The sequence below is a fragment of the Barbus barbus genome, assembly GCF_936440315.1.
Source record: "Barbus barbus genome assembly, chromosome: 11".
Taxonomy (NCBI): domain Eukaryota; kingdom Metazoa; phylum Chordata; class Actinopteri; order Cypriniformes; family Cyprinidae; genus Barbus; species Barbus barbus.
The window spans coordinates 1,834,880-1,854,680 of NC_136739.1; the positions used below are offsets into that span (position 1 = coordinate 1,834,880).

The 19,801-nt window shown below is 40.9% G+C and overlaps 1 protein-coding gene across 1 annotated transcript; it reads right to left on the reverse strand.

Annotated features, from left to right (window-relative positions):
* Window positions 1–673: 673 nt before the first annotated feature.
* Window positions 674–19,753, reverse strand: LOC306876928 (thrombospondin-type laminin G domain and EAR repeat-containing protein-like; the record flags this gene model as incomplete). Its single annotated transcript, XM_079428382.1, has 12 exons — window positions 674–827; window positions 9,579–9,680; window positions 10,269–10,447; window positions 10,681–10,913; window positions 11,404–11,593; window positions 12,884–13,116; window positions 13,210–13,341; window positions 14,630–14,786; window positions 15,999–16,089; window positions 16,229–16,455; window positions 16,584–16,804; window positions 19,672–19,753. The coding sequence occupies 12 exons, from the start codon at window positions 19,751–19,753 to the stop codon at window positions 674–676; spliced, it is 2,001 nt and encodes a 666-aa protein (XP_079284508.1).
* Between the last annotated feature and the right edge of the window lie 48 nt (window positions 19,754–19,801).

The window sequence follows — 19,801 nt, forward strand, 5'->3', positions numbered from 1 at the left end:
CATTTTCCTTTAAGCCTTTGTTCCCAAGACAGGATGAATATTGCCTGCATTTCTTGACAAACCCAAAAGGTTAATAAACTTACTAAAATATAAATGAAAAGTCTTTAATGTAACAGTATGACTTATATTGCAATATAATAATTGACACAGAGAACACAATCAAGTTCTAAAATAAGTCATAGTTATAATATAAAAAGAAAATAGTCTGTGCATTATTGAAATCCTCATTGGCATTTTTTATAAATAAGGTCTTAATTATATTTATTGCATACACCTAAATACTTCAATTTAAAGGCCTTCTAATAAAAAAATGAAATCCTTAGCTTACAGTACAGTTAAATACAGTCATTCATAAATTGTTAACTGTCTTCATGTGCAGAGTAATGATGCATAACCACAGGACATAATGACATTATAATCAACAAAGCATATTGATGATCTGTGTGCAAATAAGTGCAGGTATAATCTTCTGAAATGTGTGTTTTGTGATTGTTAGTGGACTGTTTTGAATGTTAGTGATGAGATGCATCCTTCAGCTGGTTTGAAGGTATGTCATTAAGTGCATGTTTTAAAGTGTCATCATGATTTAAGTTTTGCATCTGATTTAGGGATCCACTGGTGTTCATGCTTTGAGTTGCTGGTTCAGCAGGTACAGTCCATATGTCCAGTGCCACTAGATGGTCCTTAGTTTAAGGACTTTAGAGAGAGCAGCCCTGGCACTGGAGTAGATGAGGTAGGAGCCATCGGTTGTGTTAAAATATTCCCAATCTCTGCAGCCATTGGTGCTCAGTCTGTGCACCGGGATAAACCCCTCATAACCCTGCCACCTGCAAAACACCCGTTTATAATGTTATTAAAACTTTTGGCATTGTCAGATTGTCAATTTACTCTTAAAGTTACAGTGTGTCATTTCAGAGCTACTAGCAGGATCAAAGGGAATTGCAGTCGGCTTTTCAGGTGCAGGACTGTCAAGCCTGTCTTTACATCTTTTGTCATGTCTGACAGAGAGCTGACAGAGAGGTTGTTTATTTTGACTATAAAGTTTGAATAAAGCTATAGAACAAATTTAACACATTTAGAATGACATTTTTAAATATAGAATTTTAAGAAACATCTATATTACCCTTGATAGTGTCATAATTGAGCAGCATCGTTGAAAACTCTGGGAAAACTTATACTTTGACGAACACAGAAATTCTTCTTTTGTGTTACATGGATGAATGAAAGGAAAAATAAAATGAAGCTTAGAAATAATGACAGAAGTTTTATATTTGGATCGACTATTCCATTGATTTTAAATGTGTGCAAAACACACATATAATATAATTTCTATACTATTATAGTTTTTGTTAATATTTCATTTTTACCTACATTTCAGTTTAAATAATTTTGTTATTTCAAAAATAACATTATATTCAAAATAATATTTGTTAAGTTATTTTAGTAATTCAAGTTAAACGTAAAAATTTGAAAATGAAAACATTTCCTGGGTAGCTGTTTTTTTTATATTCTATTCCAGTTAATGTTTATTTTAAGTAATATTGTTGGAAAGGCGGGGCTTAGTGCACCTGTCAATCATCGTCAGGACGCAGCAGAATAGAGCGAGAGAGAGACTTGTCCCTTAATTGTTCTGACTTGTGAGGTTTATTGCAAGTATTTGGGCACTGTCAGTTTAACGTGCCAATTATGTTTGCATAAAAGAGAACAACGCAAGATTGTGTGTATATTACCACTGAAAGTCAATACTGTATATTGTATTTACACACTACTACCTTGTATACATTAATGTGAATCAGAACCACCTTAGAATACAATCCTAGATCAGCTCCAAAACAAAATTGCCCACGCCTCGCAGTCTCCTATGGAGGCGTGGGCAATTTTGTTTTGGAGCTGATCTAGGATTGTATTCTAAGGTGGTTCTGATTTCTCTAGCCTTCCTCTTAGTGTGTCGATTAGAACACAGGAGTGGATCAAGCGGTTAACTTCAATCAAAGGAGTTTATTGAACACTGAAGATGGATTTGGGGGGTGTATGAGGATGTGTGTATGGTGTGGTTCTACAATAAAACAGAAATATAGAAATAATCAGCATAACAATATTTGACTTCTGTATCAAAGCAAATCACATTAATGTATACAAGGTAGTAGTGTGTAAATACAATATACAGTATTGACTTTCAGTGGTAATATACACACAATCTTGCGTTGTTCTCTTTTATGCAAACATAATTGGCACGTTAAACTGACAGTGCCCAAATACTTGCAATAAACCTCACAAGTCAGAACAATTAAGTACTCTTAAAATTATAAACTTCACCGTAATAATTACCAATGTAGCAGCATGAAACCGGATAATACTAATAGTGATAGCGTATTTGTAAACACAACTTGTGCGTGCGCTGAATGCACTAGCATAGCCTTACATACATTTCACACGTTCAATCGCGAACAGTGGACAAATACCAAAATGTCTCCGATATGATTATTAGAATAAACAAGAACAGTCCCTAGAGCTGAGCAGATACTCACAATTAGTCACCGACGCACACAATAACACACAAAAGGAGATTATTTCTCTCGCTCTCGGGACAAGTCTCTCTCTCGCTCTATTCTGCTGCGTCCTGACGATGATTGACAGGTGCACTAAGCCCCGCCTTTCCAACACTGCCGCCCCCAAATTTAGTTGTAAATTTGCTCCGTGGGAAAGTGATTCAGGTTTCCTGTTGTTTGTCTTTACTTCCAGGGAGCTCATCCTCCTCAGGGATTTCAGGAAGCACAATCAGCCGAGCAATAGGCCGGGTATACGTCTTGTCCTTTATCTGGATCTCCACTGTTCTGACATGTCCATCTGCTCCCGGGTAGACTTTTGTTACTCTTCCAATCTGCCACAAGGACCGAGGTAGTTGTGGGTCAACTAACATGGCGACAGTGCCAGGTTCAATGTCAGGTGAGGATCTTTGCCACTTGCCTCTTGTCTGCATTGTTGGTAGGTATTGCCTTATGAACGCAGTCCAGAATCTGTCGGCTAATACCTGGGAGTGCCTCCATCTCCGCTTTGTGAGGAGTTCAGACTCTGGGAACACCACTTGAGGTAAGGAACCATCTGGCCGCCCCATCAGTAGGCAACTTGGTGTAACAGCATCCGGATCGGCCAGATCTGCTGAAACGTATCCTAGAGGCTTTGAATTTAGGATGGCTTCGACCTCGATCAAAACTGTCAGGAGTACTTCCTCAGACACGGTTTCTGAGCCTAAAGTGGCACGAAGAGCAGCTTTTATCGACCGGATCTCCCTCTCCCACACACCTCCAAAGTGTGGAGATGCCGGAGGATTGAAGTGGAACCTTATCCTTTGCTTGGCTAACAGCTGTTGTAGGTTTGGACTGAGTTTGCTGAAAGCTTCTCGGAGTTCAGTATCGCCACCTCTGAAATTTGTGCCTTGGTCGGAGTACAGTTCTGCAGGCTGGCCACGTCTCCCAATGAACCTTCTCAGTGCCATCAGGAAGGCGTCACTGTCCATAGAGGTTAGCAATTCTAGGTGCACAGCCCGAGTGGTGAGACACTTAAACAGGAGACCCCACCTTTTTTCCGTCCTGCGTCCCAGTCTTATTATGAAAGGTCCGAAACAGTCCATTCCTGCGGAATAGAACGGAGGCTTAAATAATCTGAGTCTTGGAGGGGGAAGATCGACCATCTTCTGAGTTGCTGGTTTTGACCTCCACTTACAACACTCGATGCATGACCTTTGGTGTTTCTTAATGGCCTCTCTGCCTCTCAGAAGCCACACTCTCCTCCGGAGCTCAGCAAAGACCCGCTCAGGTCCTGGGTGATGAAGTCTCGTGTCACAGTCCTTAATAAGCAGTTGGGTGTTAGGATGATGAGGGTCGAGTACGATAGGGTGCACTGTATGTGGGTCAAGGTCTTCTGCTCGCCTCAGTCGTCCTCCGACTCGTATGAGTTGATTTTCTGCGTCAAACTCTGGAGAAAGACATAGTAGCCGACTATCTGAGCGAACTGGCTTGTTGTTTTTCAGCAGACGATAATCCTCAGGGAAACTGTCCATCTGGATCCTTCTCAGAACAACAGTCTCTGCCTCTCTATAAGTATTAGCTGGAGGGGAATTATCCTGGGCGGCCGCCCCATGCAGTTCCTGTGCGACTGCCTCCACCAAATCTTTCCAGCTACTGTATTTCTTTCCATCGGGAATCACTGGCATGGTGATAGTTATCCCACAGAATGTTCCTCCTTTAAGTTCAGTGGTGTCTTCAGTCTCAGAAATGCGTGAGGTGGGATGAGAGGGCCACTTCTCCTGAGCTTGTAGTAGGAACTCTGGACCCTGAAGCCATCTGTTGGGGGCAATAAGATCTTGCAGGTGCTTGCCACGAGTCAGATCGTCGGCAGGGTTTCTTTCCGAATTTATGTAACGCCATTTTGCCTGGTTGGTCAACTCCTGAATCTCCGCTACCCGGGTGCCTACAAAGACCTTGTATCGGCAGGACTCGGAATGGAGCCAGTGCAGCACAATGGTGGAGTCAGTCCAAAAGGTGATTTTGTTCAAATTTAAAGTGAGCTCATTTGCAAGCAGCTTTGCCAACTGTGCACCTATCAGAGCGGCGCAGAGCTCAAGCCTCGGTATTGACTGTTGCTTTCGTGGGGCCACTCTGGATCGCGCTAGAAGAAAGGCAAGGTGGGGTTCCCCTTGGTGACCTTCTGAAAGCAGGTAAGCTACAGCCCCATATGCCTTCTCAGAGGCGTCACTGAAGATGTGGATTTCCCGTGCTATGTCAGGCTGATCCATGTATGAGGGGTTATAGCATCTGGGGAGCGTTACTTGGGGAAGATATTTAAGCTCCTCCTCCCAGGTTATCCATGCTTGCCGGAGCTCACCAGGGAGTTGTGGATCATCCCAGTCCCGGTGGGTGGCCCAAAGCTGCTGCACGATCACCTTGGCTCGGGTGGTATATGGAAGAATGACTCCAAGGGGATCGTACTGACTCGCCATCACCCGGTAAATGCTCCGCATTGTCAAAGCATTGTATGTGATAGGTCTATGTTTGAACCCTAGCTGGTCTGTCTCACAGTGCCAGCTCAGGCCCAAGGTTGACTCTCTGGGGTCAGCTTTATCTTGAGAGAGCCACAACTCCAGCTTAGTGGATCTGGCTTCAGGAGGTAGGTGACTGACAACTTCCACGACATTACTGGCCCATTGGCGGATGTCGAAACCACCAGAGGATAAGAGGGCCCGTAACTTATCCACTAGCTGACGTGCTTCTCCTGCAGAAGGTAAACTTTGTAGACAGTTGTCCACATAGAAGCATTTATCGACTGAGAATCTCACATCCTCTTCAGGAGTACTGTGCTGAGCCACATGTCGCTGGAGGGCGAAGGTTGCACAGCAGGGGCTGGATGTAGTCCCGAAGGGAAGGACTCGCCACTCATAGGTATCTGGTGGCTCATTTCGTCGCAGGTCACGCCATAGGAAACGTAACAGTGGTCTGTCCTCAGGTAGTAGTAGGACCTGATGAAACATCCCCCGTATATCTCCACTTATGGCTACACAATGCTCCCTGAACCGCAGGAGGACGCCCAGGAGAGAGGGGCTTAAAACTGGACCAGGTAGCAAGAAGTCATTAAGGCTCAGCCCCTCGTATTCAAAGGAACAGTTGAACACTAGGCGGTTTTTACCGTTGTGAGTGATCAAATGGTGTGGAATATACCATTTCTCTCCTGCAGGTCCCTGTCCCTCCTCTCGCAGTTTAACGGTAGCACCAGTCAACTCCAGCTTCTTTATCTCAGACTTATACACCTCTGCCTTCGCTGGTGTCCGAGCGAGCTGACGCTCCATTCCTCTGAGATTAGGCATGACTGCTTCTTTTGGAGCACAAAAGAAGGGAAAATCCCTCCTGCGCAATAACGGTGTTGCGTAGCGGAAGATTCCGTTGACATCGACCCGCGTAGTCTTGGCTTCCAAGAGACTGATAGCCTCTCGATCCTCCTTGGATCGGGTAGCTTGCTTCTCACAGCGGTATGGCAAGACATCGATCTGCCAAAGCCTTTCGACATCCCTCTTCAACTGTAGTTCGGAGGGGGTAAGGGACAAGAAGAGACACTGTTGTCTTGATAACTGATCTTTGAAGAGTCTTACAGGTCCCTGCAATGTCCATCCAAGCCTTGTCTGAATAGCTGCAGGTCCTCCAGCAGGGCCTAGACGAACAGGTGATATAGGGGTAATGAGGTGAGTATTGTCAGCTCCGATTAGCAGCAGTGGGCGTACTCCCTCGAAATCCTGTAGGGGTAGGTTCTTCAGGTGCTGATACTTCTCCAGGATACTCAAAGAGTAGGAATGGTCGGCAAGTCCGAGGCGTTCAGCGGTGAAGGCAGACGAAATTCCGTATAGCTTCTGTGGTTGAGTCACTGGAGAAATCTGGAAGGAGACTGAGGCTCCAGTCACAGTTTGTACATCCTGCCGGATAGTCCGCAGAGCTAGGCTTTCTTCAGGACCATAGATTCCGAGTTTAGTTGCTGCAGGGGAAAGGAGAATTGTCCTCTCCGAACCATCATCAAGGACGGCATAGGTATCCAGGGTTTTTTCTCCGTTACGAAGCAGAATTCTAACAACCTTTAGGAGAACTTTCCTACATCCCGTAGGTCTATCTAAATACAGAGTCTCGGTCGCTGAATTAACAAGACAAGAACCTTCAGTCACGGGTTTGGAGTTGACTTCATGAAGGATCTGCAAATGCCGGCCTTTACAGATACTACATGGCTTCTTGAGGGTACACTTGGCTGCTTGGTGTGCACGCCCACAACGCCAGCAGCGGTGATTCGTTTGAATCCAATCTGTGATTTGCTGTTTATTGAAGGTCTTGAAAGTAGGGCATTGACTGAGGTAATGATCGGTCTTGTCACAATACGGACAGAAAGCTTTGGCCTGTACTTTGAGGACCCCTGAACTGGTTAATGGGATCGGAGCTGGTCCAGATGGTGGTTTAGCAGGGCCCTCGTCTGATCCATGGAGTACAGTAGTGGAACGGCCAGCAGGGTTCCCGGCTCTCCCCCAGACTGTCTTCTGCTCTACCCTCCGTTTGCGGTCTGATATCTGACTCTCACTGCTCTGACACCAGGCCTCATATTGTAACCATTCTGAGAAGTCCAGGAGGTTATACACCGCACCGGGACGACGAAACATATGTCTTCTGAACTCCGACCTCATTTCAGGAGGAAGTTTGCTTAGCAGCCTCTCCACATGCGAACCACACCTCAATTCAGCCTGTCCTTCATGGCCCAAAGTCTCCAGCATACCAACCAAGGATCTGATTTGCAAGGCGAACTTGTCAAAGCCTGTTGTGTCACCTCGTCGAATGTCAGGCGCATCCATAACTTTCGCTATCCTTCTGAGGGCTAGCTTGTACGGTTGTCCAAACCGCTCAGTCAGAGCTGCCATAGTATCCCTGTAAGGGAAAGGTGAGTTAAGATAGGAGTCAGCTACTAGACGAGCTTCATCTAATCTCAAATGATCCATCAAGATCTGATAGCGGAAGAGCTCAGTAGCATCAGGAGGTAGAAGGTTCTCAAGAGCAATCTTTAGTCTGGTAAACTCACTAGGGTCCCCTGTGGTGAAGTCTGGAATGGTTGGAGTAGGTCCGCGATAAGTGCTCTCTCTCTCACCTGGATGTAAGGTAGAAGCTCTGTGCCTAGGCGTCTGATACCCAGGTCTCCTTTGCTCATCGCTTTCATGAAGGGGAGGCAGGTGGGCAGCTCTAACAGGCTCAAACTTCTGCTCCGGATACCAGCTTGGATCATGAGTATAGTTACTGTAGTCGATAGGTGGCGGCGCTAATCGGCGGGTAGTTGGTCGGACAGAGTCATCGGGATAGTTAGCAGGAATGGAATCTGGATAATTAGGAGGCTGAACTGACTGTGTGACTTCCCGTTTGGCTGGCAGTTCCGTCTGTATGTGGTCTCTCATCACTTGCAGCTCACTGAGCATCTTACCCAGGAAATCTACCAACACATGCTCTCTCTGCGACTCCTCAGCATTCTTCTCTGGTCGTCGGGGCAAAGCAGAATGATCTCTATAACTCACAATCTGCTTGGGGTTAGGTAATGAGCTACAATCATCTTCATGGGATGAAAGAACTGAGGTTACTGGTGCAGCGATTGTACTGGCCAACGGCAATGCCTGACTGATGGCAGATGAATGAGGAAGTGGCATTGGAAGAGACTCGGAGCACACCAGAGATTGATTAGGCCTGTGTGAGGTATTAACGACAGTTTTTGGAGATGACTGACACCCAGTCTCTTCCCAAGGCCGGTGAAATGGTGAAGACTGAGCAGGTTGAGTAGATGGCATGGAAGCTCTAGACTGTGACGCTTGCTGTCTTTCATAAGAACGCTCTCCGTCGAAGGCAGCCAGGGGCCACTCATCGACCACTTGCCATGAATACTGACTCACCGGACTGGAAGCTCTGTCAGATGGGGAGGGAGAAATCTTGGCAGCGTCTGAGGTGCCACCTCTCCATGACTCCTCTGCAGCGTGATGCAGTGTAGGCGTACTGACTGGTCTACGACGTGTGGCTGTGAGATCGTAGTCCTCAAGGTAAACGGGAGGATGAACATGACGTTTAGGTCTGGCACCTTCAGGATTCACCCCTTCTGGTTGCATATTAGGGCTGATAGATCCTCTAGATCCTTAGGTCGCTGGTTCGAATCCGGCTCGAAGGACCAATTTTGTTTTGGAGCTGATCTAGGATTGTATTCTAAGGTGGTTCTGATTTCTCTAGCCTTCCTCTTAGTGTGTCGATTAGAACACAGGAGTGGATCAAGCGGTTAACTTCAATCAAAGGAGTTTATTGAACACTGAAGATGGATTTGGGGGGTGTATGAGGATGTGTGTATGGTGTGGTTCTACAATAAAACAGAAATATAGAAATAATCAGCATAACAATATTTGACTTCTGTATCAAAGCAAATCACATTAATGTATACAAGGTAGTAGTGTGTAAATACAATATACAGTATTGACTTTCAGTGGTAATATACACACAATCTTGCGTTGTTCTCTTTTATGCAAACATAATTGGCACGTTAAACTGACAGTGCCCAAATACTTGCAATAAACCTCACAAGTCAGAACAATTAAGTACTCTTAAAATTATAAACTTCACCGTAATAATTACCAAAGTAGCAGCATGAAACCGGATAATACTAATAGTGATAGCGTATTTGTAAACACAACTTGTGCGTGCGCTGAATGCACTAGCATAGCCTTACATACATTTCACACGTTCAATCGCGAACAGTGGACAAATACCAAAATGTCTCCGATATGATTATTAGAATAAACAAGAACAGTCCCTAGAGCTGAGCAGATACTCACAATTAGTCACCGACGCACACAATAACACACAAAAGGAGATTATTTCTCTCGCTCTCGGGACAAGTCTCTCTCTCGCTCTATTCTGCTGCGTCCTGACGATGATTGACAGGTGCACTAAGCCCCGCCTTTCCAACAAATATAATATTTTATGGTTTTAGTTTTAGATGACTATATTAACCCTGATGCAATATGAGAGCCGTACCTGTATATAACACTATTAAGAGAGTATGAGTTTCCATCGTAGGAGTTGGCGACCACCAGGAACTTGTCATCTCCCACAGTAAAATACTCCCAGTCCAAAGCACTGAAAGACCCAGACAACAAAGGGTTCCTTAAAGGGATAGTTCACCCAAAAATGAAAATTCTGTCATTAATTACTCACCCTCATGTTGTTTCAAACCCATGAGACCTCTGTTCATCTTCGGAACACAAATTAAGATATTTTTGATGGAATCTGAGAGCTCTCAGGCCCTCCATAGACAGCAAGGGTCCTTACACGATCAAGGTCCAGAAACGTAGCAAGGAGATCGGTAAAATAATCAAAACAGTGCATCCGATATGCCGCTCACACAGAAGAGCATACACTGTTTCGTAAACACAGCTTCGTAAAATTACGGTTGAACCCCTGATGCCACATGGATTATTTTACCGATCTCCTTGCTATGTTTCTGGACCTTGATCGTGTAAGGACCCTTGCTGTCTATGGAGGGTCTGAGAGCTCTCATTACATCAAAAATATCTTAATTTGTGTTCCGTAGATGAACAGAGGTCTCACGGGTTTAAAACGACATGAGGGTGAGTAATTAATGACAGAATTTTCATTTTTGGGTGAACTATCACTTTAAATAAATACATGAAAACTTTTTCTAATGAAGAGCAGGTCACAATTTACCTGCTCGTTTCAATATCCTGAAACTTGATGAAGGTCTGAGATGTCATGCTGAGCTCATAGATGGAGGAGTTGATGGAGTACAGAATCTTGCCCTCCTCCGTGAGCATCTGGCTGTTCGCCACAGCCAAGAAGACCCTGTTTTCAATCTGGAACATCTCCCAGTCTATCGCCCCAAAGGTCTGAAAGATTTGTAGGGAAGAAATTAATGCTTTTACTCGGACAGGTGTACTTACTCAAGTGACTGTACAGACATTTATCATGTAAATACTGTATTACTGATCCAAAATGGTGAGCATAACAGGCTATTACAAAAACACTAAAAACCCCAAATTGATTTGCAGATCAGGGAACAAGGGCCCTTGGCGCTTCCATTGTGATGATGATCATGCTGAGAGAAGATAATTTCACTCACTGTAATGAACTGATAAGGCTGAAACATCCCTCCCAGCCAGATATAGATGGTAGAATCAATGACTGTAGATCTTCCATTGAAAGTGTTAGCGACTGCAAGGAAGTAATATGGGCCGATGGTGAAAAACTCCCAATCATAAGCACCAGTGGTGGGGATCGTCTGATTGACCTCAAAAAACTGAGTAACTGGGTTCCACTTGTAGATTACACTATTAATATTATGGTTTCCTTCCCCTGTACACATAAAAAAAAACAATATATATAAAAGGTTAGTTTTTCAGCCACATTTTAACACAGAAATCTGGATCAGCTTGGATGGGTTCCAGCAGATGCAGGTGTATAGATGGGGCCTGTATGGTTATGAAGAGCTATGAAAGGTGTCTTTTATGCCCGTGTTTCCGCTTTGATCAATGCCAGAGGCACACGTAAGAACTTCACACAAACGGATGAGCACAGTGTGCTCTCATAAGCGAATAGACATCAAGTGCAGAATGAAAGTGAACCACATAAACAAGGAGACCTTTTAGCCTTAAAAAGATTTCCTTGATGGCCTTTTGTTCAGATTGTGTGCCTCAAAGACCATAGATTTGTATGAGATTTGTATGGAATTCAAGTTTAATCTTCTTTTAGAAATCATATAAATGAACTTCCTCCTCTTATTGTTCAGCAGATAAAGCCTGTCGATGCCACATGAGATGACAGACGTGCAGCGAGCTAACATTACCTTGCCTATGATTGGCCACGGCGAGGAAAGTTTCGTCTTGAATGCTGAAAGCCTCCCAGTCACGAGCGCTGTGTGTGTTCAGAGTCTGATAGCGAATAAACTTCAGCTTCCTTGAGCTCCACTTATATATCACAGACTGCTCCTGGTCTCCTGCATCCTTACTTCTGCAGTTAGCAACAACCAGGAACTTCTGTGACAGGAACATGGTTGTAAGAAATCATGTCAACAGCTTCAGTAAATTAAAGGGTGCTGTGATGAAAAACAGAATTAAATTGTAATGAGTTGTGTACTTCATAACGTTAGGTGCTTTCTGCATCTTCAGAGGCTTGTAATTATCTCGGACAGATTTCAAAGCTGTGCTGATGGGAATATTTTAATGAATTGGCTAGCTCTGAACTTTAGTTTAATGGTGCATTGATTTATCTTTTAATAACTGGTCACTGATGCAATTACAAAGGATTCCCCCCTCTATTTCACTTTAAATTGAACATGAATCATAATTTTATCTTAGACTTCCAAGAAGACAAACACATGGCTAATTGCACTGCAGGTATTAACAGAGTCTGCTGTAATTATGCAGTAAGTTACGGTGAAGGGAAGCAGGAGGTGTCTGCTGTAAATTTTGGATACAGCATCAGACAAAATTAATTTCTGTTATTATGCACATGTGATTTACAACATTAAAACTTGAGAGCCAGGTTTCCACCCCTTCTCCCTCTGGAAAACCACATCAAAACAGAACCGCTGGGGATGAGCAAACAGACGTTCTTTACTCTTCCGATAGTGTTCACTTGGCAGCTCTATCAATATCACAGGCTTTCATTTACACAACAGTTATTTTCGGTCCTCAAATTTGATTGGCTTAGCAGCATTCCAAGAGTGCTGATGTATCAGTCCAACAGCACTAAGAGTTGTTCTGTTTGTATCACTCCGCTAGTCTATGTTTGCTTCAGATATACTGTTAGTCTTTGTTTTAGTGGTGTGGATTTCTTTACCGATTCTTTCTGCAGGTTACACAGATATGCCAGCAGGTGATGAAAAATAGCAAAAAGTCTTTAAAAGTGAATCACCGAATAATTTACCAAATTGCTTTGTTCAAGTAAACTGATTCATTTATAGGAAAGAAACAAGAGATGGCCTTTCTGGGTGAGTCATTCACTGTAAAAAAAAAAAAAAAAGTTGAGCCAACTTAAAATTTGAAGGCAACCAGCTTCAGCAGATTTTTGAGTTCTCTGAAGCTGGTTGCCTTAAAATTTTAAGTTGGCTCAACTTTTTTTTTTTTTTACAGTGTTGAATCATTCACTCAACCATCATGAAAGCCACTACTAGGCTGTGACTTTGTTGAAAACTATTTTTACAGACAGAGCAAAAATAGACAAATTAACCAACAATATGTTTACTAAAATATAAGCTACTCAGCGTTGACTGTTTGTTTATTGTATGAAAGCAATATCACATTCTGCTGGTAGTCCACACACACCTTTTTGCCCACTGTGAAGTATTGCCATGCTTGTGCATCATAGGTGCTGATGTTTTGATATCGTTCAAACCTCCCATCTGTCCATTTGTAAATTCCTGATCCGAGGTTGGAATCACGGTTGGCGGTCGCCATGAAAAGTCCTACAGAAGTGATGTGGAAAACCTCAATGTCAAATGTCTCAGAGTTGGTAAATAAATCCTGGTGATCCTCCACGTAGTCCAGCTTCTCTTTCACTGCAGAGATGCAATGAGTTATATACCATGTCAGTTATAAATAGAAGCTGCATTCATACAAATTGCAGTTGCAAATTACGGAAACAAAATCACCTTGCAGCATATTGAGCCATGTAATCCCATCACAGAGAAACAGTCCTCTCTTCAGTGTGTTAAACCACAGCTGTCCCTCCTCTGAGTGTCCACAGGAAGGAATCACACCGGCAGTCACCCGGACCTCTGCCTCTGTGTCCAATAAACAGACTTGTTCGGTTTCAGAAATTATGTATATTAATTAAAAATAACAGTATATTAACAGCTTTCTCAGATGAATGGTTGGATGCTGAGTTTCACTATTTAGTTTCTAGAATAACTATATATCAGTATATATAGTAAATACAAAGTTAAGGAAAAAAGTTAATGTTTTATAGTTCAGTATATATAGTAAATACAATAGTATTTAGAAATGTGTTGAGTAACTACTGACATATGTGACCCTGGACCACAAAAGCAATCATAAGTAGCATAGATATATTTGTAGCAATAGCCAACAATACATTGTATGGATCAAAAGTATTTTTTTTTTTTTACTTTTATGCCAAAAATCATTAGGATATTAAGTAAAGATCATGTTCCATGAAGACATTTTGTAAATTTCCTACAGTAAATATATCAAAACTTAATTTTTGATTAGTAATATGCATTGCTAAGAACTTAATTTGAACAACTTTAAAGGTGATTTTCTCAATATTTAGATTTTTTTTGCACCCTCAGATTCCAGATTTAATTTTTTGAGTATTTTGAATGTGAAAGGAACTGCTGTGCCAAAATGAAAGCTGGAAAAGAGATCTGTGTGAAGAGTTTTTTTATAATTGCTCAAGTATTGAGAAATGTGTCTCACATAAACCTGTATGAATGTAATCGTATTTGAAAATATCAAACAAATCTGCAATGATAACAGACTTACTGCATATTGCAGCCTAAGTCTACCTACATTATATAAGGAGAAATAAAGCAAACATGGCCTCTCACTGCCCTGTGTTATGTCTCTCAACAGGCCCACAGTATAAAGCATAACAGCGAGCCCTGCTTTCAAACACCAGCACTTCTTCTGAGCCACAGAGAAACTCAAAGCACAAGACTGTCAGTCAGTGTCAGCGGATCAGTAACAGACCTGTGAGATAGAGTTACTCACATCCCCATACAATCACAGACCTGTGTTTACAGCTAAAACACACAGCATTCCTATAGGATGGACTACTGCAGATTAAAGATATCCTCAGTGGACATTACCTACACAGAAATCAATCTATAACACCTGCACCTTTTGAAGATTAGCTTAGATTTAGATTCTTACTGGTTAGACCGAGATATCAAAATATCAAGTTATCAAAAGAAACCTGCATGCACCATACATGATATTGTGTTATCAAGGTGATAGTGAGTCTACATACTCCACATATGTACTTTTACGATAACTGTGCATACTGACATGCAGCCTATGATTCCAGTGCTAATGTTTTAGTAGTCTCACCATAAGGGTGGAGGGGAAGGTCAGTGGATGATGGTTTGATTGGCAGGTGTAAGAGGGCATGAGGAACTGAGAGAGCAGACAGCCGGGGCTCAGATGAGGGACATATTTGTGAGGTAGCATCTGAACCAGGTAACAAAACTAGCTGCCGTAAGAGACCCTGAAAAAAAAATAATAATAATGGAACGAAGTGATACATTTACATTTCAAGTGCATTGTGAATCATAATCAGTGCTGGGTATGTTACTTTCAAAAGTAATTAATTACTATTACTAATTACATAATCAATATTGTATTTAAATTACTTTACTAATTACTCTGTCTGAAAAGTACCTTAGGCTACATCTTAAAATCCCTATAAACCTTAATAGAAATTAAACTCTTTATTCTTTCAATTTGAGTCAAACATAGAATAGTTTAGCCGTTTAGCTTAAAAACCAACAGTAATACTTAAACATTTTTATTAAAAAAATTGACCTTCTTTGGTTAACAAATAGAAATACTCTTAAGAAAAGTTAAACAATACATTTGAGTTTGGTAAGATGTTCAGGAAAAGCCCAACTAGTAAAGTCCGTACAGTTTATGTAAAAATAACACATTAACTAATGTAGGAAAGAATAAATGTAAAAATGATCTTCTCTGCTGAATAAAGCCGTGTCAGATCGCACTGTTCTTCTGAGGTAAATTCCTCATAGCAGGTCTTCTTTCAAAAACGATGAAAATTAGATGAATCTTGATTTTTATTTTGATCTATTTTGATCTATTTTTTGTATCTAGGTGAGGGTGTTTGCCCGCAGGTGACTGCATATAGTGAGCTCAGATACGGTAAAAACTGTACCTCGCTTTAGTTTCATACGGATTACATAGTCAGAGAATATTAATTTATTTAAAAGTAGACACTTCAAGCTTTCTATAGAAATCTCATGTCTCTGTGTCAAATATTTGTTGAGTTTGTGATGCATAGAAAGTTGCTCAGAGAGACCTAGACGGCAGAAAGCGCACCCTTTTTGTTTAGTTTATTTTACAAAAGCACAATGTTTTGTTGTTATTGTCAGTGTACACAAAAGTAGGCCCTTTTTAGATTTGATTGATTTTAGTCTTATATGTATCTGAATATTTGGTTTCTCTGTGAATCAGGAAAAACTGAAAGTGAGCACGTCGGCACGCAGAGGGTTAAAAACGTTCAAATTCAATATTGATTTTAGAACTGTTGATACTATTTACTGTATGTAACGCAATATATTAATAAGTAACTGTAATTACATTCACTATAAATGAACAGTAATCCCTACTTTACTTTTTCAGTGGATAACGCGTTACACCCAACACTGATCTTAATAAAATGATAAAAGCTTTGAAATGAGATTTGTACAGAAAATAGGCCGTTCCATCTTCTTCTGCTAGCAATGAAGAATGTGGAGTCAGTTGTATCAAGATCATCGGGGAAAGGTCTTTCTAGCACTCTGTTTGAGACAAAACAAAACATTTTATAAGTTTATGCAACAAAATGATATAGTTCAATACATTGCATAAATTATTGCACATTTTAGATCATATATCATTACAACCTGACATCTACAGTATTCCCAAAGAGAGTCTTACAGCTCTAGAGGTGTGCCACAGTCCACGGTGAGAACTGTGTAGCGTCCCGTCACTGCCAAGACCACAGTGTGCCAGCGGTTATCATCCAGCCCTACTGACTTAAAAGTGATGCGTTTCCTGCTACTGTGACCCTTCTGTAGAAAGTGGAATTTGTTTTGGGACAGACGCAGGCCGAGGAGCAGCTCATCTGAATCTCCCTCCAACAGTGTGAAGATGTATTCACTCTTCTGCACATCAAAGAGTTAAGACTGATCACTATCGCTATTCAGAAATCTAGAGCATATTCTGAGGAAAAGGCTTCTGATGGTTCTTTAAACTTAAACTCAGCAATATCCTTATCTTTTTTTGTTCTCACCTCGGGAGCCATTTGTGGGATTTTCAATGTGACAACGATGGAGAACTCGGCGGGAAAGAAGTTACAATTAATGAAGAGCTGAGAGGCAGGGAAGCTGAACAGCTGTGGAGATCCAGAAAACTGAAATCCACGAGCACCTCTGGACTGGACCATACGTATCCCATCCTGAGCCCTGCTGGACACAGGAAGCACCCGGGACAGGAGGTCCAATGGCAACAGATCTGTAAAAGAAATTTGCATTAATTTAACATACATTTTGTATGTGTGATACTGTTTGCTTTATGGGATTATGTATATTCAGCAGCCATAAAATACCAACTTAATAAATAAATACACATGAAATATTGATTTAAGCTGATATTGCCTCATTATGTGAGAAGAAAGAGACTGTAGAGTAATATATATATATATATACAGTGCTGCTTGAAAGTTTGTGAACCCCTTGCAGAATCTGTGAAAATGGGAGTAATTTTAACAAAATAAGAGAGATCATACAAAATGCATGTTATTTTTTATTAGGTACTACTGTCCTCAGTAAGATATTTTAGAGTAAGTTCTGATGCTCCAGAACGTGTTTCCTTCTGAAGCATCAGTGAATGTTTGAACCTTTTTTAATAGTTGTGTTTGAGTCCCTCAGTTGTCCTCAGAGTGAAAAGATGGATCTCAAAATCATACAGTCACTGCTGGAAAGGGTTCAAATATACAAAAGATGCTGGAAAACTGAAGAATCTGCAGGACATGGAGGATTTTTCTGAAGAACAGAGCTCAGTTTAACTGTTCAGAACAAACAAGAGACTCTTGAACAACCATCACAAAACAAAAAAACAGTCGTGGATCATCCAGGTAACCACACACAGTATTAAGAACCACTTTTCAATGTGATTATTTTAATCATTTCAGCTATTTTTTTGGTCTTGTGGACTAAATGTAAACATCATTTATGTAAAATATCTTACTCAGGACAGTAGTACCTAATAAAAAATAACATGCATTTTGTATGATCTCTCTTATTTTGTTAAAATTACTCCCATTTTCACAAACTTTCAAGCAGCACAGTATATATGACGAGTTCAGATGCAAAAGCCTTTAAGTGCAGTTTGAAATTTTCTTCTAAAATGAGCATTTTTCTCAAGCTCCTATGTTTACATTTAGTTATTTCACTTTAATGGCAATGAAAAGAACTTAAAGTGAAATTGCTTAACGTAAACATAGGAGCTTGAGAAAAATGCTCATTTTAGAAGAAAATTTCAAACGGCTTTTGCATCTGAACTCTATAAATGCTTTTCTTTTGAAATTACTCATCAAAGAATCAAAGAAATGTTGCATGATTTCCACAAAAATATTAAGTGACACAAATGTTTTCAATATTGATAATAAGAAATGTTTCGTGAGATGGAAATGATTTCTGAAGGATCACGTGACACGGAGTAAATCTGCTGAAAATTCAGCTTTAAAACTACATTTTAGAATATATTCAAATAGTAATATTAATGACATGGCAATAATATATAATAATATTTTTTAAACTGTAGTAATATCCCACAATATTTCTGTTTTACTGTATTTTAATAAAATAAATGTAGCTGTAAATGTACTTCTTCCAAAAATATTATAAACTTTTGAACACTAGTGAACGATTAAAATTATTTAAGGCATATAAACGAAAGATTTAAAGGGCAAGTGCTCTTGTTTTGTTTTGATTCACTTCAGTAAATCAAAGAGGGAAATGGTTAGAGTGAAGAACACTTTATGGATCATATTTCAAAGACAGCAAAGCAAAAGGCATTTTGGAAAGCAAACAGTCCTTTTCAAAATATCTCATATTTACATGTAGCGTACAGCTCAGTGATGTTAGCTGGTACAGATTACACTTCAGACGCAGTCTTGAGCTGCTGACTCTTATACTGTAACTCATATTGGCTGAATATTAATTTAAATTCTGCAATACGCTCAGCTTGAAGAAGTTTAAGAATAAACAGGAACATTTTAGCAACATAAGCTGTTTAGCATGTTTGATTTCTAACAAACTCAAGCAAATCTTGCGTGAAAACTAAAGCCTTGCCATGTTTTATTCTTTATTTTATTCAGTATATTGTTAATAGATCTGCATCTGCTTGTTTGTAGGTTTAGTGCATACCCAGAAGGAACACTAAATCTATCCCTGTTACATTATAAGCCACTTTATGATTTTAATGAGAGAGGCAGAAATGCCATGAACTCCTGGTTTGAAGTTTTATCACAGAATTTTGGATTCTCTCCGATATATTATCAAATATATCAGGTGTTCTGGCCATTTTGTGCTTGCTCTGTCCTGGGACCATATCATGTTTTCAAAGAATGATAATAAAAGCAATGATACCGTGATGAATTGTGTAAAATGTCCTGTTTCCACACAGTGTCATGCACTAAGAAGGGAAGTTTGCTAAAGACATTTGCCCAGCTAACAGGGAATGTTCTGACATTTTCATAACTTAATGGGAATGCAAGCAAATGTTTGTTAGCTAGATCAGTCAAGCAACAGTTGCTACAAACAGTGATATACATAGTTTAGAAATGGCCCCTAATTGTCATTCTGCGGTGCATGACGTCTTTCAGATGAAACCACTGTGCAACACCAGAGTGTTTTACATCAGCACCTGGCAACCACATCTAATCCGTGTCTTCTTTTACACCTGCATCCCACTGGGAACCTAGATATTCAGAGTGGCTTATCCTGACCAAGTAAATAACCAAAGAAACAGACTTCTGACAGTAGAGTATACCGTGGCAGTTAGAACTGATTGGAATTACAAGAGCTGTTTTTTTCCTCCCATGACCATCTGCCTTTATTTAGTTTTCCGAAATGGTTTACTGAACCTAAAGCCCGTAATCCAATGGCAATTCAATAGAAAATCTGCAATAATTACAAAGGATAACATGACTCAAATAGTGTCTTTAACAACAGGGACAAGTTATGACTAAGACTAGACCTTTCCACATAAAATGTAATTTAAAAAAACCTGATCATCACAGATTATTCTTCCATAAAATGCTTGTAAATGTGTTTGTTTATAGTTGTATGCATGTTAAATCAGCAAGTAGGTCTGACCTGTGCAAGGTCTCCATGGTCCAGACTGGCAGGTGATGATCCAGGAGAGGAGCACACAGGCCAGCAGCAGCAGCTCCGACATCAGGGTCTCCGCTCTCTCAGCTCCATCCACACACAGCCAGACTGAAAC